Source organism: Parasteatoda tepidariorum, chromosome 1, assembly GCF_043381705.1.
Source record: "Parasteatoda tepidariorum isolate YZ-2023 chromosome 1, CAS_Ptep_4.0, whole genome shotgun sequence".
NCBI classification, from domain to species: Eukaryota; Metazoa; Arthropoda; class Arachnida; order Araneae; family Theridiidae; genus Parasteatoda; species Parasteatoda tepidariorum.
Window position 1 is genome coordinate 27,858,951 of NC_092204.1, and position 19,055 is coordinate 27,878,005.

Below are 19,055 nucleotides of genomic sequence, written 5' to 3' on the forward strand. Positions count from 1 at the left end.
GCGGTGACCCCGTGAAACTTTTTATTTAGAACGATAACAGTAAATAATTGTTTACAAAAGAAATAGACATTTACGACCGACTATTGTCTAGAAAATCTACCTGTTAACGTAACGATGTTTGTATAAGAGATCTTGATTCACAGGTATAACTGTTTCAATACTTCGTACAACCGTGCTATGAAGCTTCACCCTCCAATGTCATGTAAATTAGAGATAACTGTTACTTAAAGTGGAAGTTAAGTTTATTTGATTTCGAAAATAAATGCGTCTGTTATTTAACTCAATAGTTACTTTGGAACAATCATAATTTTCTAATCGTTTCGAAAGTAGTAGCATCTGTATTTTAATGCATTGGTAATCCTGGCGCATTTATAAGAAACTAATGACAAACTTTTGAAAGAATGTGATACATTAGAATTCCTAATTTTTCCTGCCTAAAAAAATTTAACTAAGCAAAATTTTTTTTGAAGTTATACTTCTTATGCGACTTCCAACAAGGTTGCGTTAAACGTTTAACGCTACATTTTTATTCGCCGGGAAATCACGTGGTAGGATCCAGTTTTCCCTCATTCATTTCCATATTTTTTTGGTTCTCACTAGCATAAAAATAATAAAAGTATTGTTTTTCTACAAATATTTTTTTTAGTTTGTTTTGATACACATATAATTTAATAGGGTAGTATTTTTTATTTTCAAATTTAGTGGATAACAATTGTAAAAAAGGAGTGAAATTAATCCCACGGACAATGCGACGGATGTAAGGTTATGTCAAGGTACGTCTCTTGTGAATATCAATTGATTGTTAGGTTTTCTCTTCTGAAATTATATTATGACGCATTCACATACATTATTAATGCAAATACATTTTCCAGGGCGAGACGATGAGTCAACCACAAGCACTTCCACTGGTTCAAGAGGTCCACGAGGGAAAAATGCACAATATTACCGTGATTACAGAGCACGGAAGCGAGCGGAGCAGGAAAACGAGTCGTTGAATAGAACTAGTGATCCTTCTACGACTGCTGATTCTTCTACAATTAACGTCGCAGGTTGCGAAGTTTAACTTCTTCCACGCGGAGGGACTCCACGCACTATTGTTTTGTTTTTCACGATGTCCACTTTAATGAATAAAAGTCACTGTAAATGTATTTGCCGAAGTAAAATGTATTTACAACTGCTTATTTTGAAAATATTTAATGTGATTAATTTTTTTATCGCTAAAAGTCTTGAAATTCAGTTGTCTTGAGTGACATCTAGAGAATTTGCTCTTTGTATGCGCATAAAGTAAAAACGAGCAAAATAAGATAAATTATGGTTTTCTTTGAAATGAAAAAGGACTTTAATAATCGTTGAGAATGGTTATCTGAGAAAAATATTTATTCCTTCCTGAATTTCGTTATTTTCTTTAAATTAGATGCTTACACTTTAAGCAGAAGACGATTACAGACACGTGTGACCAATGACGTCAGCACCAGCTGATCGTTTTTAAGCAAAATATCGTGCTAAATTTGAGTTAAGTTTCTCTATGTTAGAATGTTAAATAACGTGAAATTAATTGAATACAGCGCCGTATCGCTCATAGAATTTGTTGAGATATAATTTTTTTCGTTCACGTCTTTTATTTAATCTAGATTTATTATTTGTTTATGCATTTTATTGTAACCATGATATACTTTTAGTTTGTGAATATTTAGTTTTTGTGAATATGCAACTTCGATGCATATTTAGTTTATGTTCTACATGACTTAGTGCCTGTCCTTTTGCTAAGTAAGAAATATACATTGAAAAAATAGAAATATTTGTGAAAGAATCTTTGTGAGAGAATATAGAATGTGTCACATAAGAGAATTATTACTTGACGGACTTGGATAACTCGAAATAGAATAGAAAGAACAGTTGCTAAGGTAAGCAAATTCCACGTTTCAACAAACAATCAGGAACGAGATACACACACTACATCACTTGCAGGTATTCCATTGAAAAGTTTGATGTGCTATCTAGTGTTTGATGTCAATAGTACAGTTTTTACTGACATTTCGCATAAATAATTTCATAAAAATAACCGAAATACTAAATTAATAATGATTGGATATATAAATATAATTAAATATTTTAAAAATAATTACTATTTTTTAGTCTTAACTCTCGGAACACCTGCGACCCTTTCACGGAATACCTTTTGAGTGCCGCTGAACTAGAGACCCACGATTTTTATATTCATATTTCTTTTTCTTATCAATCTTTTCTTCTCTTTATAAAGTTATATCTTATTCTTATCTTTATATTGTTATCTATAAATTAAATAATAATGAGTCTAACGAACCCAACATATTTCGCTGTTTGTACACGGATTTGGTTTCACAGATTTAGTTCCTCGTCAAAATTCTCTGATGGTACCAATTCAGTTTTGTTTACGTGCAAGGCCCTGGCGGAAAAAAAAGTGGCACCGGAAAAAACAATGAGAACATGCAAAAATTATTATCCAAATAAAATGCAATTTATATCAAGACGCAAAATAAGGAAAATTGGAAATACAGTCGAACCATCAGAGTCGAACCATCACATTATTCAAGTCTAACTCGAACCTCGATTTCAGGAATTTTTCGATATCTCGAAGAAAAAAAAATTCCCTTCAAATTTCCTATGCACTCAATGTCAAAAAGAACTTGATTTCACGAATTTTTCTTTCTAATCCCTCGCTAACTTATCCCTCGCTTTTTTTCTTCTAAAATCAAAAAAACATTAAAAAAAAGTTTTAAGAATGGCTGACGAGGCATGGAATAATGTGTCTTCCTCTACGATAATGAATGTCTTCAAGAAGTCTGGATTGATTAAAGATCACAAAAGTAGTCAAACAATCAATATCGTTTATTCTGATGAAAACTACACCGAAAATGATTGGAACAAATTGACCGGACTCATGAAGCTTGATGACATCGAATTTCATAACTTTGTAAACGTAGATGATGCAGTAACAGTGTGTGGTCAGTGGGATGACAATAATATCATCTCTCAAACGAAAGCTTCTTGTGAACTATCAGAAGAAGAGGACGAGGAAATCGAAGATTTACCGCCCAATGTTACTAACAAACAAGTAGGGGAGAGTCGGGCAGCCCCGCCCACTGTCAATTTCATATGTATAGGATATTTTTTCAAGTCAATGGGCCATCGGACATTAATTGTTATATTAAAAAATGATTATTTTCAAAGTTTCAAGTATTTATGCAGCTGGTAACATGGTAAACAATAGTTTTGAAATAATGTTGAATACAGTAGTCATGAAATTAAGAAAAATTGACTGAATGTTTCGATTAAACTTCATTTTAATACTAAGAAAATATTTTTTTCTGTACATACAGCATTAAAGCATGTAGTCTTAAGTTTAATTTGCAGAAAGAAAGAAGTTAATATGTGAAAAATTGTTCGAGTAATTACAAATTTACAAAAAAAATTGGATTTCGGGTAGCCCCGCTCACATGAATGTCGGGTATCACCGCCCAATTTTATTTCGTCGATAAATGTACGGTTGCAAAGATTATTATTTTATTGTTTCAAATTTGAATGTTATATGCATTTTTAACAACAAATATTGTTGTTATGAAATGATTGTTATTAAATGATAGAATTCACTAAAAGTTTATAAGTATGTAATAAATAAAATAATTTTGTGATAAAAAGGATAAACGAGGTTTATCTATTGTCAATACATTGGTCATTTTCATTTACACCTGAAAAAACAATAAAAAAAAACATAATTTTTGTAACTGGGTGGGACTACCCGACACATTTTGAAAAGAGCTGAAAAACATGTTTTTTTAAATTTCTATTTTTTTAAGTTAAACTATTCTTTTTTTGGTTTATTCTTTTTACATTATTTAATTAGATGATAAAACAATAGAAACATACAAAAATATTGATTATTACTCAATATTATACAGAAATATAAGCAATACTCCTTAAGTGGGCGGGGCTACCCGACTCTCCCCTACTTTCTGCAGTGGACACTGTAAGGAGATTCATTGAGAGGCAGCCGAATATGTCAGAGGAGACATTTAAAGCTATAGTCCACTTAGAAAGTATTATAGACAAACTTTCTTACACATCTCTAAAGCAAACAACAATTGAATCTTTTTTTTAAATGAAAGTGCAAAAAGTGTTTTTAGAATAAATATGGAATAGTAAATAAGGTATGTAAAGAGCATTTTTCTTTATTCTACGATCGATAACATGCGATTTTCGATAATTCGAATTTTCGATATCTCGAATTTTTTCTCCTCTCCCTTCAAGTTCGAGATATCGAGGTTTGACTGTATATGTTATCTTACTTTAGTTGGAGTTTCTATGTGGGTTGTCATAAATGAATTAACATCACTCACCCTAGCCATATTCCGAGATGCATCTTATAATATAGTTCAACCTCTATTTCAAATGTGATAAAAATCTATCTTATCTTTTTGCACGGTTACCACGGCAACATAATCCACAACTTGAATATTTAAATTTTTATCTAATTTTTGGTAACCATAAGAACTTGTTACATGTTTTGCGCCAATAAATTTTATTAGTAATAGTGTAAAATATGATTCCTAATGATGTTTTGTATTTCTTCTTTACACATTCTTTCGGTTGCATATGTTGACTAGACTAAGTTTTACTTAAAATTCATAATTGCGGTAAATATATTATTTAATAATTGTATATCAGTTAGTAAACTTAGGTACCAGGTTTATCATAAAATATGGGGTAATAAAGTAATAACATCGTTTTATTTTGTAATACAGAAATACCGCTCTTAGTTTTAATCCTTTGATTTTGGAATAATAATTAAAATAAAAAGTGTAATTAGAAATAGAGATAACTAAATCTTACAGATAAATAAATATCTTTAAAGTGAGGTAAAAAATAGTTTATATATAAACAAATCCTTTAGATATTTTATTAACTTTACGACGATGGCATTCAGAGAAATATGGATCTTTATATGGAAAAAATAGATCATACCACGTGTTTTATCTGTCCCTCAAAAAGGCACAGAAAATAATGGAAAAGAGTTTTATACCATAACATTTTATGTTATATCTATGATATACATCTATGATAAAAAAAAACACTACAGGACGTAAACCCTTTAGACACCAATTTTCAATACCTTGACCGCTCAATAGATCGAATACATATTCTAACATGTCTAACATTAAAGGCCTTACATATTCTACCATTAAGAGAAAATCAGGCTCTTGTCTTGTGGTGAGGCTAACAGACAAATTCTCTTGAAGTAAATGTTAAGAATATCAAATAATTAATCTTAAATGTCTTATATTAACTATTATAATGTAAAACATAAACTATAAAATCTTTCAAATTTAAAATAAGAAATTTTTCACTCTTCTTACAAATATATCCTTCCTGGTTTTCACGCTTGGAAATATTCTGTTCCCATAACTTTTTGAAATTTATTCGAATCCATTATTGCATTGCTCTCACTGCGAAATTACAACGATTTCAAGCCACTCATCCCACACCCCTTTGTTAAACAAATTGAAAATAAATAACCGGTTTCGGAAAATGCCTTTAAATATCAAATCTCAAAGGTGAGGTATTTAATTTGACTGTGGGGAAATTAACCACCGCTTTAATTACTTTTTATGTGTCATTTGAGCCATTCACTTCTTCCATTCTTTCCGAAACTTGTTTTAATTGGTGGAGAGGTTACAGAAACGGTACTTACAATAAAATAATAATTGACGAATTCCAAAAGGTTAAGAAAAAAAAAGAAGGAAAAGAAAAAGAGTTAATTTGAGTCAAAAGACTGATTCTTGTGGGACTCATTTGAAGCTTATTCATTTCATGTCGATGGATAAAGAGTTTGATTGCAAAAAAGTCTTTGAGGAAAGTTTTAAGATGTACTTAATATTCTTCTATTGAATGTTTCTAATGGGCCATTAAATTAATTTGCTTTTGTACTACAAATTGCCTTAAATGAGGATTTTATTTCCTGTTGATTAATACTGTAGTTTTATGACGAGGTGCCTCGTTAAGCTGCTAATGTAAAATTTTCTTGGCAGGGTTTTGTTTGATACAATCTAAATATTTATTTGGGAAATAAATAATTCAAATAATTTACTGCAGAAGGAAAACGATGGCAGCAATTTTTCTTTTCCTTCTTTTTTTGTAATTCTTTTACGAAAAAGAATTAGCTCATTTTACTTTTAATTAAGACTAAGGGGGTATGCCCCCTGTTCACTAACGCTCATCTACCCCGATGATTTGCTTTAGAATAATTGGTGCCTCATGGAATAAAACAGTTGAAATTATTCAACTAAAAATATATGTACTAAAAAGAACACGTGTAAATCCACTTCCCACGTCCAAATATTTTCCCTATGATACTATTAAGATATATTAGTGAATATAAATTAAGTTATCATTTTTTAAATAACATTTAAAATTAATCAAACAAATTAACAAATTTGGGTGAGTTTAGAGCTGTGATTTAATACTTTCGCTTACCAAACGTACGGATGTATTTTAAATACAATTTTTGCATTCATCACTTTGTGCATGAAGTTGTAAGTTAAGTTCCAAATCATTTAACGAATCTGTTTAACCGTAATTCATAATAGTATATTAATGTAATTTGCACCAAAAAATAATTGCAAAATGGTTAAGAAGATCAGACAACAATTTAGGGTAGACTTTGAGGGTGCCCCTTGATTCTCGCCAAGTTGTGATGGCGGTTGATCACCAAGCTGGGCGATGTTGAAACCCAATCGTGATTCTGATTGGTTTAGATTTTACCGTTATTTTTAAATGTTTAACGGTATATGTAATTTCAGAGGTTCGTTATTTCTACGTTGGATACCGGCTGGTAAGGTTACTTTTGAATCTGGTCAATAAGATCGAAAGTATGTGGGCAGTCATGAAAAGGAATTTAAGAAAAAAATGTCACCGCTAGTTCGGTATAACAGACGCCATTTTCGATTCGTATTTCGTTGAATTTATGTGGCGATGGAGGTACACAGATTCTATTCATGATAAATTTACACAGTATCTAACTGTTATTAGATAATTCTGTGCACCTAAATCTGAGAATATTCAAGCTTAATGAAGAAGATAGTTGTTTTTTTCCTTTTCTTTCTGCGCCTACTCCATTAATTTTTGCTTCGATTCAAAATCCTTTTTATTGGGTTTATTAATTTTGCTTATATTGGGTTTATTAATTTTGCTTATATTGGGTTTATTAATTTTGCTTATATTGGGTTTATTAATTTTGCTTATATTGGGTTTATTAATTTTGCTTATATTGGGTTTATTAATTTTGCTTATATTGGGTTTATTAATTTTGCTTATATTGGGTTTATTAATTTTGCTTATATTGGGTTTATTAATTTTGCTTATATTGGGTTTATTAATTTTGCTTATATTGGGTTTATTAATTTTGCTTATATTGGGTTTATTAATTTTGCTTATATTGGGTTCATTGCAAGTTTTGACCGATGTTTTGTTGAAATTTTCCAATCTTTTATTGAAATATCTTTATGTTTTGGCTGAAATTCCTGTTACCACGGTGTTCCACGCAAACAGGAATAGCGCCAAACATAAGTCGCCAATTTCGCCAAGGGCCACCCTCAAGTATATTTTCCCCACAATTTAAATAACTTAATCTTAAGAAATACATTATACTATTATTATTAATAATAATAATACTAAAAACAATCCTCCTAAACTCTTAATTTAGAAGTCAAACAAAATCAAAAGCGTGATAATAACAGTGCAGAGGTAATTTTAACCCTTAAATTAGTTAACCAAAAATATTTACAGGAAAAGAATAACTTTATAACCTTTATCAATTTTATGCTGATGACAAGAAAACTAATATGAAAACTAATGTGGTAAAACTGGATCCTACCATGTGATTTACCAGCCAATGAAAATGTTTTGACAACAATGTAAAGCTGCTACACCGTCATTAGATTTTTATGTAAAGTAAGATACGAAGGTTTTGGAACAATATAGTGATTAGCCACATTTTCCCAAAGATGACAGATTTGCATGAAACTTTTCTTTGGTAAAATATTCAGATCAGTAGTTTACAAGTTGTTCAGAATTTCTTAAGGACACCAGCAGTAACATAATACACAGAAATTTACATTTTCCTATAGATAAATTATTTGCAAGAAACAAGAATATTTACAGATAGATAATTTGCAAGCTTTTCGAATTTCAATTAGATAGCAGCCCGATACACAGAAATATCTTACTGTCTAGGGGGATATGACTGTTTTTACCAAAAATGACTCCTTTGAACGATTTGAAAATGTGGCTTGTTATTATATTGCCCCAACTTTTTATGTCTGCTAATCTTTGAATTTTAAAAGTCTTTTAAATATATTTCTTCGTTTAAAATGAAACATTTTCAAACGAAATGGGCTGTTCGTTTCCATTTGGTTTGTATCGAATAATTATTGAGAGAAGCAAACTATTTTTTATATTTTTTTCAGAATTGATGTTAGTTGAAAATCTGTAGTTAAAAAACGCTCACGATTTAAAACTTTTACCTGTAAGCTCTCACTTGAATAAATATTTTCACCACAGTTCGCTAAATTTTAAAGAAGTATAATTCTTTGACCCAACACTGCCAAGCTAAATTGTGGGGAAGTATGACTATCTCAATCTAGGAAATCATTTCTGAACTAGGACAAAATTCTGAATAAGCATTTCTGTCCTTGATTGTTTCGGAGTTTTAATCTTTAAAACGGGGTAGTGGGTGTTGTGAAAGATAGCGGTTAAAAGATTTGACCCCTTTAATGTTAATTTTAATTCTTTCGCGTTTCACAATGTCCGTGGAATAATATGTAATTATATATAATGGATAACTATAATATATAATATAGAATAATATAATTGTTTATTGTAAAATTGCACACAATTATAAAAAAAATGTTTATTCAAAGATAATTCCATTAAAAAATAATTTTTAATTATAGTTTAATTTTTCAATTTAATTATGATTTCAACAGATTTCAACATTCAAACTTTCTGTGTAAATTGTGTGCATTTTGAAATAATTTTTTCTTGTGTTTACATCTGATATGAGAGGTTCATATAACCTTAATAATGCAATGTTAAATATCAAAATCGAATATCTGAATAAAAATGGGTGAATAGTTTCTAGGCGGTAAAACTTCTAAAAAAATTGAACTTTTAGTTTTTTATTCATTAGATGAAAAGTTATTTCAGGGTAATATTTTTGGCTCACTGAACACAATAAAGGGTTTCGAAAATTGAAAATTGTTTCATATTCATAGTAAGTTTAAAATTGTTACGATATATCATTCCGCTAAAAAAAATATGTTTCTTATTTTATAGTGTATGAGTATCAAAGAAACTATCTTCACCAAAATTGTTTAAAAAGTTTTTTTTTAAAAAAAAGAGACGAAAATGAGTTAAAAAAAACTGAAACTCACAGTACAAGTCGAGAGAAAGAGAGTTGTTTGTTGATGGAAGAGACAATCCAGTCGAAAACTTTTAAGAAAAGAAATTGAACCCAGGAATCTCTTTTCTTCACAACATCTTCGACGCAAACACCTTTACACACCACCGAACACAATTTCTCGTGATCCACGCTCAAGTTTTTTGCCGCTGGTAAGGAAAAAAAAAAGAAAAATTGGTTTTTTACAAATAGTTTTTTTTTCTTTTTCCATCTATTCCAGGAGCAGAAAATACATGTAGCTTTCATAAAATCCATTTTCTTAAAAAAAAATTTTTTTTTAATAACACCTGAATTTATTTATATTTTTTGTTTGTTTTAAAGGTGATAATATAAAAATTTCGAAAAAGAAATTCATTTTTAAAATTTTTCACTTTATATTCGAATGTTAAATGCGGCTTTAAAATTGTGCTTAAATCTATTATCTCAAATCGACACTGAAATATGATTTTCAAACTATTCTTTCTATAAAATTCATATTTATACCATGTATTCTAATGTACATATACGAGTTTATATTTTTTGAGATTTTGGCAAATCAAGGATTCAAAATCTTTGAAAAATTTAAGACATAAAACCTTTTTTAGTATAAAGCTGTGAATGGAATTTTAGCAGATCTTTTTCAAGAAATTTGGAAACATTCTTGTTCTTAGTTTATGAAAAGTTTCAGTGAGTGCGAATTTTAATAATAATTAATAGTTTTCTTGCATAAAAGGAGAATGATTTTTATAGGAGCTGTATTTTAGCTGTAGTATTTTTTAGCTGTATTTCAACAAGTATCTTTAATTAACAAAATTTGCACAAGTGTACTAAAGTTCACCAGAATTTCACAAAAATTACCCTTTTATTCTTTTATTTAGCAGTTTTTTTGCTGATGCAAAAAGTTTAGTCTGGTGTATTTCGATTGGTATTAACAACAACACTAACGACAGCATGGCTTCAACCACAAAACGTAAAGATACGTAAAGCATGCGCCTTTATTTCAAAACTCACGTTTAAAACTGAAGAATTTCCTGTGTTATTATTACATTGCTCCATCTTTATTTAGATTATTGTATTTACAAAGGGAACAGAAAAGTCTACAAAGACAATTAATGATTAATAAATTGGGCACCTCTTCGTCAATGGTGGAGAAGAGAATCCAGCTAAAATGAATTTATTTTGTTATTTTAAAACACTGTACACGATGTCCAGTAAAAGGAGTTGGCAGTCGATGACGTACTCTTAATCGACAGTAAAGAATCTGATGAAAATTAGAAATAAGTTTGTGTCTTTAAAAGCTACACAGCTATATGATCAGCGAGATAAAAATCTTTAATGAATTATAATTAATTTCCCGCTCTTTGCTCTTGGTCTGTCACGTATAAATAATTTTAAAACTTTCAGAATTTATCACTCTCAAGGCAAATTAACCATTATCGTCTGCTACTAAGAGCAGTTATAGTCACATTAAATACGTATTTGTAGAATTCTTGTTAAATTGAAAAATGTGTGTTTCCTGGGAGTATGAAACTAATATTCAAGCGAGAAAAAATAAAGATAAAAATATTCCAAAATCAAAAAAATTGGTGGAGAGTGAAGGCGCGAATAAAATCATCAAAACCAGTTTATTTATCTGTTAGGATTGGACTGAAATCGTCTTTCTGTATTAGTTTCCATAACGTTTCTTTCTCAATTAATGAAGTTTTAAATTATTTCGATATCTCCTTCGTTCACATAGACCTCATTAGTAAGTTGCCAAATTTTGAGTTGATTTTTTTTCTCTTTTTTGAATATTAACTTGCAACCCCAAGTGTGCATGGTTTGTTTACTATATTTTTTGCAAGAATTTTAAAGGATGTTGTTTTCGGATTACCCTGTATAAATTTAAAGCACAAACCTGATGTGATTAAGTAAGGATTGTTAGCTGTTGCTGCTGATCCTTTCAGAGTATAAGTAACATCTCCCAATAAAAGTATTGCTGCCAATATCCTGAGAACCACAAGGATTTCCTGAAAAAACAAATCCTCAATACATTTCTTTGAACTTTTTTGGGAAAAAAACTGACATATTTTGTAAATAGTACAGAAAACTATATTTTAATGGCTTTTATAATGTAACGAAATTTTATGACATTATTTTCCTGTGACTTTTACAATGGCAGAACTTAGCTCAGAAGGAAAAATCTCATAAACTATTTTCTTTTAGAAAATCATATTAATAATTTTTAGTTATTTCTTATTACTACATAAAAATGAAAAACTTTAATTTTTAGAATTTGTTGCCTTCTAAAAGAGATATTTTTATAATGTATTTCTTCACATAAAACAAAATCCATGAAACGCATTTCTCACCTTTCTTGTGATTTTTATTGTAAATTGAAGTTTTAAAACCTAAAGAAGATAAATCCGAGTGTATTTGTTCATCGACATTCACTTTGTAAAGACACAAAAACAGAAAAACATAATCCTAAATATTATTTTTAAGCGATAAAATTGTACTAAATGTTGACAAATGTATTAGACAATGGGTCTTAAGAGGTCTTACTATGATGAGTAGCTCTGATCGTTAGCAGGAAAATTTCTCTAAAAGGTTTGACGTGATTCAATGCTAGGAAAAATTTTAATAAATTAAAGTTTATTGCTTCTGAATGATAAAGCTGAATTCTGTCACAAGGCAATTAAGGAAATAATAATTTCAATGCAAATAAAAATGTAAATAAGAAATATGGGGTGAAAACGAGAACCGAATAAGCCGTTGGGCAATGGAGCACTAACAATTTTTTTGAAGCATTTATTACTCCAAACACTTTCTTTAAATAAAGGAATGCGTTAGATGCTATGAGTGTTTGTCAATTTTGCTTCAAAGGGAACTGATAGCTGGAGTATTTATTTTTATTAAGGATAACAAATTAATTGGAAGAAATTTATTCGTTTTAAAATTATTGACACGTAAAATTAGTTATAATACGTATACAGAAATGATAACATATTTACGAGGACTGTTTTTTAAGTATGGACCGTTTGAGAATAAAAAGCAAACAAAAGAAAATTTTCATGAAGCAAATTTATTTTTTGATTCTACATTCCACGCTTTTCTTCTTCTTTTTTCTACGATTCTAGGTCATTTCAATATTCCACGTTTCTCTTTTTTCAAATAGTTGCCAAGTTTGCTTAAACACATATCATACTTTTCAAGTAGATTTAGAATACTCTCTTCATAGTAACTTGCCGCATTCTCCGATAACCAAGAAGTCACAACTGTTTTCAAGTCTTCTTCATCGTTGTACTGGTTGCCGCCCAAACAATGTTTGAAACATCGGAAGAAATGAAAATTACTTAGCGCAAGGTCTGGGCTGTATTGAGGGATGGTACAAAACTTGAAAGACAAAAGAGTCCAATAAAGCTCGAGACTGAGCTGTGGAGAGAGTCACTGTCATGGAGTAGCAAAACTTTCTGTCATTATGCTAGTTGGAAGCTTCGTAAACTTCACAAATCTGTCGGTGAATGTATGCAGCAGACATGGTTTTTGCTGACTGAAAATGCATTACTGACCGCATATCATACGCAGCTGGCAATTTGTTAAACTTGAACATTTTAAAGAGGCGGAATCTACACAGCTATAACTGAGCACAGTTGTTCCAAATGAATACCAGAGAACCATGATGGCTCAAGGGATAGAGCTTTCGCCTTCCAATGAGGTGAACCAGGCTTGAATCCCAGCCATGGCGGATCGATACGAATTTCGCATCTGGCTTGCACTGACCACAGTGCGGGCGTGAAATATCCTCAGTGGTAGAGGGATCATGGGCTGGAGTCCCTTTGACGTCAGACTAACCGTGGGAGGTTCTCGCGGTTTTACTCTCCATGTAGTGCGGGTAAGTTCCCTCAAAAAGTCCTTCTTGAAGGCGAATTTCTCTACTTCATCCAGGGGTTCCATTGTCTTCTGGATTGGGTTCAAAATTACAAGACTACGGAATTGTAGTAGTAAATCCAAAAAATTGGGTTAGCTGCTCAACAACGGTTATAAAATATAAAGTAAACTTTAATGAATACCAGGACACGACGCAGACACTCATTGTGACGCAAGTGTCACCTAATTATGCACAAAACAAAACGGCCTTTACTTAAAAAACAGCCCTCGTATAAAGGTCAAATAGACTGCTCTATGTTTCTTAATTAAAGACGAGAGGATGATAAAAATAATTACTTCTTCCGTAAAAGAGAGAACGCGAAAAGCTTGATAAATATTTTTATATCCTGCAATGAGATCTGCTGGGTTCTTCACTGTCTTCTGAGGTAAATAGCGCATGGAAGAGAGCTTGTCCAGACCGAATTCAGCCAATCTTTTCTCATTTTTTAAACCCTCATAGACACAATACAAGATGTGGAAATTACTTTCGTTCCTACAAGAAAAAAAGGGGATTAAGTTCAGTTGTTTTATTTATGATGGGAATGGAAAGCTTCACTTGAGTATTCTAGTATGTGGTAAGAGATATTATAATATAATTTCTTTAGGATTGTTGTACTTAGGATTATCATGTATTTTTATCAATTTTTTATTATTTTTAATGTTTAAGAGTTTTTGAAGTTTACAAGTTCGAATTCATTTTTGTAAACTTTGAATGTATAACATTTAACGGAAACGGTTACTTGATACATATTATGTTAAACAAGTTACGTTATTATCAAGTATTGTATCGGCTTTTAATTATTTCTAAACTAAAGCATTTTTACAAACTTTGGATGTATAACATTTAACGGAAACGGTTACTTGATACATATTATGATAAACATGCCACGTTATTATCAAGTATTGCATCAGTTTTTAATTATTTTTAAAGGAAAGCATTTTTACAAACTTTGGTTGTATAACATTTAACAAAAATGGTTACTTGATACATATTAAGTTATACATGTTGCTTTGTTGCCGCATTGCCAATTATTTTATTAGTTTTTTAATATTCCAGATGCTTTACTCTAAAAATCTGTTTTAAATATATATATATAGAAAAATTCACCCTGAAATTTAAGCGTAGAAGAGGTTTTTATTAGCATGAAACTATTAGTTATTCCCTTAGGAAGACTTCCTCAAATTGATTCATTTTCTGCCATTGTGCTCTTACTGCAACTCTTAAGTAAATAATCCCATTTGAAAGGAGACAGAGAATGAAATGAATCAGTAAGCTCCATTCTCTATATCAGACGACGACACTCATATTAAACAAGTGAAGCATTCAATTATAGATCATTTCAAAACATAAACATCCTTCTATTTCACAATCATTCATTTAGACATGACTATGATAATGACTGAATTTTTTTTTATCATAATAAATAAAAAGAACTAAACTCTATGTTGTTTCTGAAAGAATTATTTCTAGAATAATATTAACGTTAATTGTGTTCGAAAATAAAACTTAATAAAATTAATGGGATTATCAAAGATCTAAATCGTCATTATTTCGTTTAAAATTGTTATTTAAAAGGTGATGATTAAAAACTATGTGCAAACTATCTAATTTCAGGTCTTAGTTTAAAAAATTCTCTCGGATACATTTTAAATTCTCATTCTAAATTTCAATGTTATATTTATCATATTTGATTTCATTTCTGTTTTCATACCATTCCATTTTGCTTAATTAAATTTTTAAATTTTGCTAATTTTTTATTGTTTTTTTCATAAGAAAATAAAATATTTTCAAGCCAGGAATTGAAAAACAAAATTTTTTTTTCTCCTTGTCACGAAGCCGTAACTTTCAAACGACAATTTCGATTTATAATTAAAAGGAGTCAAAAACATCGTTTATTAAGAAAAAAAATCTAATTTAATTTAATAAGAAAGGGAATTTAAGAGTGATCAAATAATCCTTACCTAATAGTATCACCAAGTGTGAAAGCGTTAGAAAGGAAATAATTTCAAACTGCAATGCTCATAGCATTGTTAATCTAATTTCCTTTAGGCTTCATTAAAATTATGCCATTACTGCAATTAATACAATAAAATTGATTAACTACTATGAATGAATAAAGGCCCAATGATTCATACTTCAGTACTGCAGTCAAAAAATACTGCACAAAAGGAAGAAACATCCTGAATAACTTTTGATCTAATGTTAGGGTTTTCACTCGATGAGACTCAATCTTAAGGGTTTCGAGGGACATAACATCATATATGCTCATTTATCGGTGTAGACGATATTTTAGATTATGATATCAGAATCAAAAATGTACTTTCGCTGACTAATTATGCATTTTTTTCGAGGGTTTCGGATTCTTCACCCTCAAAATATAGGAGGTAGCCGCAATCGGGGAAATTGGATCGTTATAGTTTGGTAAGGAAGGCAGTCGAAAGTTTGGAGACCTTTTATGTTAATTTTTTTTGTATATTTCGCGATACCTCAAGAACAAGAACTTTGTAATTGAATCGAAATATTTTTGCACGCAAATATGAAATTTATTTATTCAACATATTTCCATGCAAAAATAATTTTTAATAAGCATTTATTATTTTTAATATTTTATTTAACAATTGTCGAAAAATATTTTGAAATGTAAGGAATACAATTTTTCAGATCATTTTAAAGAATGCAATTGTATATGAGAAATTAAAAAGTTTGAGCGAAATCAGTCGACTAGTTTTCGAGAAATTAAACTTTAAACGTACGGCTTTTTCAAAATTTGATAGCTCAGAAACTATTTGACCAATTTCGCTCATAATTTATACTTTGCTTTTTAAAATTAAGTACGATAATTTGATATAAAAAATTAAATACCTTACAATTCAAAATGTTTTTGATTATTAAATAATCGAAGAACATTTTTATTAAATAAAACATTAAAAAACAAAGAGTGTTTTGTAAAATTTATCTTTTGCATGAAATTTTTTTGGCATAAACGAATTTTATAATTGTGGGAAAAATGTTTTCCATTCTCTTAAAAGGTTCTCGAAATATGGCGAAATACTCAAAAAGTAAAATTAACATTGAGGGGTCTAAACTTTGGATCACTCCCCTTACCAAACTATGGGGACCATATTTTTTAGATTGTAGCTATCCCCTATATGCTGGGAGTCAGAAATCTAATTCATCGAAAAAAAGGCATGTTCATTCAGACAAAGTACGTTTTTGTGTGTGTGACTGATTTCTTAACTTAAAATATCGTCTGTTCTAAATTGACATATTGTGGTCACCCCCTCAAACCATTAGCATTGAGTCACAGAACGTGAAGATCCGATCATTAGATCAAAAGTTATTCAGGGTGGTCCATTTTTTTGGCACACTATGCGCGTACTTCGGAAAATCTCTTAAGTAAAATAAAAATGAAAAAAAGATTTTAACGAAAAATATTTTTATAAAAATAGAAATGTAAAAATATTAAGATTTTCTTACATTTCTAGTTTTTAAAATGTTTAAATTACACTAAAAACTTCAAAAGGATGAAATTATTTATTAATGCTCAATTAACAAGTTCAAAAGGAAAAGTATAGAATCTGATGTTATATGTTACAGGGTGAGCAGTAGCAATACTGACGTCTACAGTTTTGTTGGAAAAATTTGGCGATTTTTAAAAACAGTATACTGCCATGCTATAGAAAAATCAACGTAAAACGACATTTTTACACATCTGGAATTTTTGTATAATAAAATATATGTTGCACATTTTTTTTTTCAAAATTAATATTTTTGATGAATTCTCTGAAGTTCCAAACACAACGTCTATGTTGTTTATCTTTGCTATCTGCTTTAGCGCAGATAACAATAGAAGATAAACAATATAGACGTTCTTTCGAAATCTATCCATCCATCTGTCCATCTACCTGTCTGTCTATCGAAAGAAATGTTCTTTGATTAAAAAAGTTTTATGAATAGTATTCCTAAAGGCTCAAACAAGAAAAAATACATTCCAGACAAGAAAAAATAAAAAATTTGCACTTTTATGTAATAAAATTGTAAATACTTAAAACATTGAACGACTTCTTTTTCTCAAAAACTTAAACAACACTCAAAGTAGTGAGTAAAATATGTGGGATAATTAACATTTGATTAACGTTCGAAATCTCTAATGCCCTGGCAGTTTTTCTATTCATAATTAGTAAAAATAGTTATTATCTTAAAATTTTAGAGCTAAAAGTAAAAAAAAAGTAATATTTTATGCAACCGAGTTTGCATGTTTTGAGAAAAGATAACATTTATTATTTGCTTATTAAATAATAATAAATTAATTAATATATTCAGTTTTTAACTTTTAAGGCATGTTTAATAATACCTCTGCTTTACAAAAGATTTAGAAAGTTAAAATTTCTTATTAATTTTCGTATCCAATTAGTGTTGTTTATCGTTACACTGTTATGGTATTAAATTGAAATCCCCAGAGGTATTTTTTAATGCGGTGTAATTAAAAATAAGAGTTTCAGCTCAGGCAAAATCAATAATTAATCGCAGAGTGTTTTTGCTCTGAAAGTGAATAATAAATGACTAAAAATATTAATACGCTTAAGATTAAAAGAGGCGTAGATAAATTCACATCATAACAGTTTCGTAATGAAGCTTTTATGATTTATATGCTTTTTGTTCGGAATTTTTTTTATCTGCATTTACATTTACAACTTTTTATCAAAAATTTAATAATCGAACGAATCCAATTAATTTTTAGACACTTTAAGAAAAGTTCTTTCATAAGATAACCAGAAAAAAAGTAATAACAATAACTTTTCAGAAATTTTGTTTCATAATGCTTAAAATGAAGTAATACAGTTTGAATTTACATATTTCCATGGGATTTCTTCTTTTTTAAATAGAAGTCTAGCCTTTGAATAAATTAATAAATTAATTTTGTTTCTTAATATTCTTATGATATTAAAAAGCAAAGTAATAGCTGGTAAAGCAAAACAAAAATAAAACATCATATAATGAACAACTGCATAACAATTATTAGGCAATTATTTCACTTGCACAAAAACAAATTTGATTTTTAGAACACCATAGAAACAAAGTCATAGAGAAGGTTTTTCTTTAAAACGGGAGTGGAGGGGGGGGGAATATGATTTTTTTTTTGTTCCGTTCCTATTGTAGGGCGACTAAAAATCTAAATATAATCAAAATTTTCTTTAAAATATTGCTCTCATTTTTACAATTTTGTTAAGGTTATAAATAGGTATTTTTTATCCGTGGTTTTAAGGAATCGGTAGGCCATATAACAATAATGCTTAGACTGACTTTTCGCTGTACCTTTTCTAAGAAACTACCTATGATATCGCATCGAAATGTTTTGGTGATATTTGTGATTATATCAGTTGTATTCTGTGATAATGTTTCAGCGTTAACAGGAATATTTTTTGAGTTATGAAAGAATTTTCCTAAAAAATGTTGAAAATGTTTAAACAATTAAAAGATCTCATTTCATAATTTTTTTAAAACAATTTCTACCAAATATATGTATTAACAGTTAATGCAATGTGAACATGTATCTGCAAATATTGTGTGAAAAAAAATTGAAGCAATATCTTACTTTGATTCTGAGAAAAGGTACATACATCGAAAAAAGGTCAGTTTCAGCATTATTGGTATCTGCCTTACCGACTTCTT

General features: G+C 29.6%; 1 protein-coding gene across 1 annotated transcript in view; it reads right to left on the reverse strand.

The window, feature by feature from the left end:
- Positions 1 to 19,055, reverse strand: part of LOC107446350 (STKc_myosinIII_N_like and MYSc_Myo21 domain-containing protein ninaC) — a 169,549-nt gene that overhangs the window by 22,872 nt on the left and 127,622 nt on the right. Inside the window, exons 15-17 of the mRNA XM_043046374.2 lie at positions 13,679 to 13,874; positions 11,370 to 11,481; positions 9,468 to 9,642 (exon numbers count right to left, since the gene is read on the reverse strand). Coding sequence (XP_042902308.1) covers positions 9,468 to 9,642; positions 11,370 to 11,481; positions 13,679 to 13,874 — 483 coding nt within the window. The remainder of the gene's footprint in view (positions 1 to 9,467; positions 9,643 to 11,369; positions 11,482 to 13,678; positions 13,875 to 19,055) is intronic.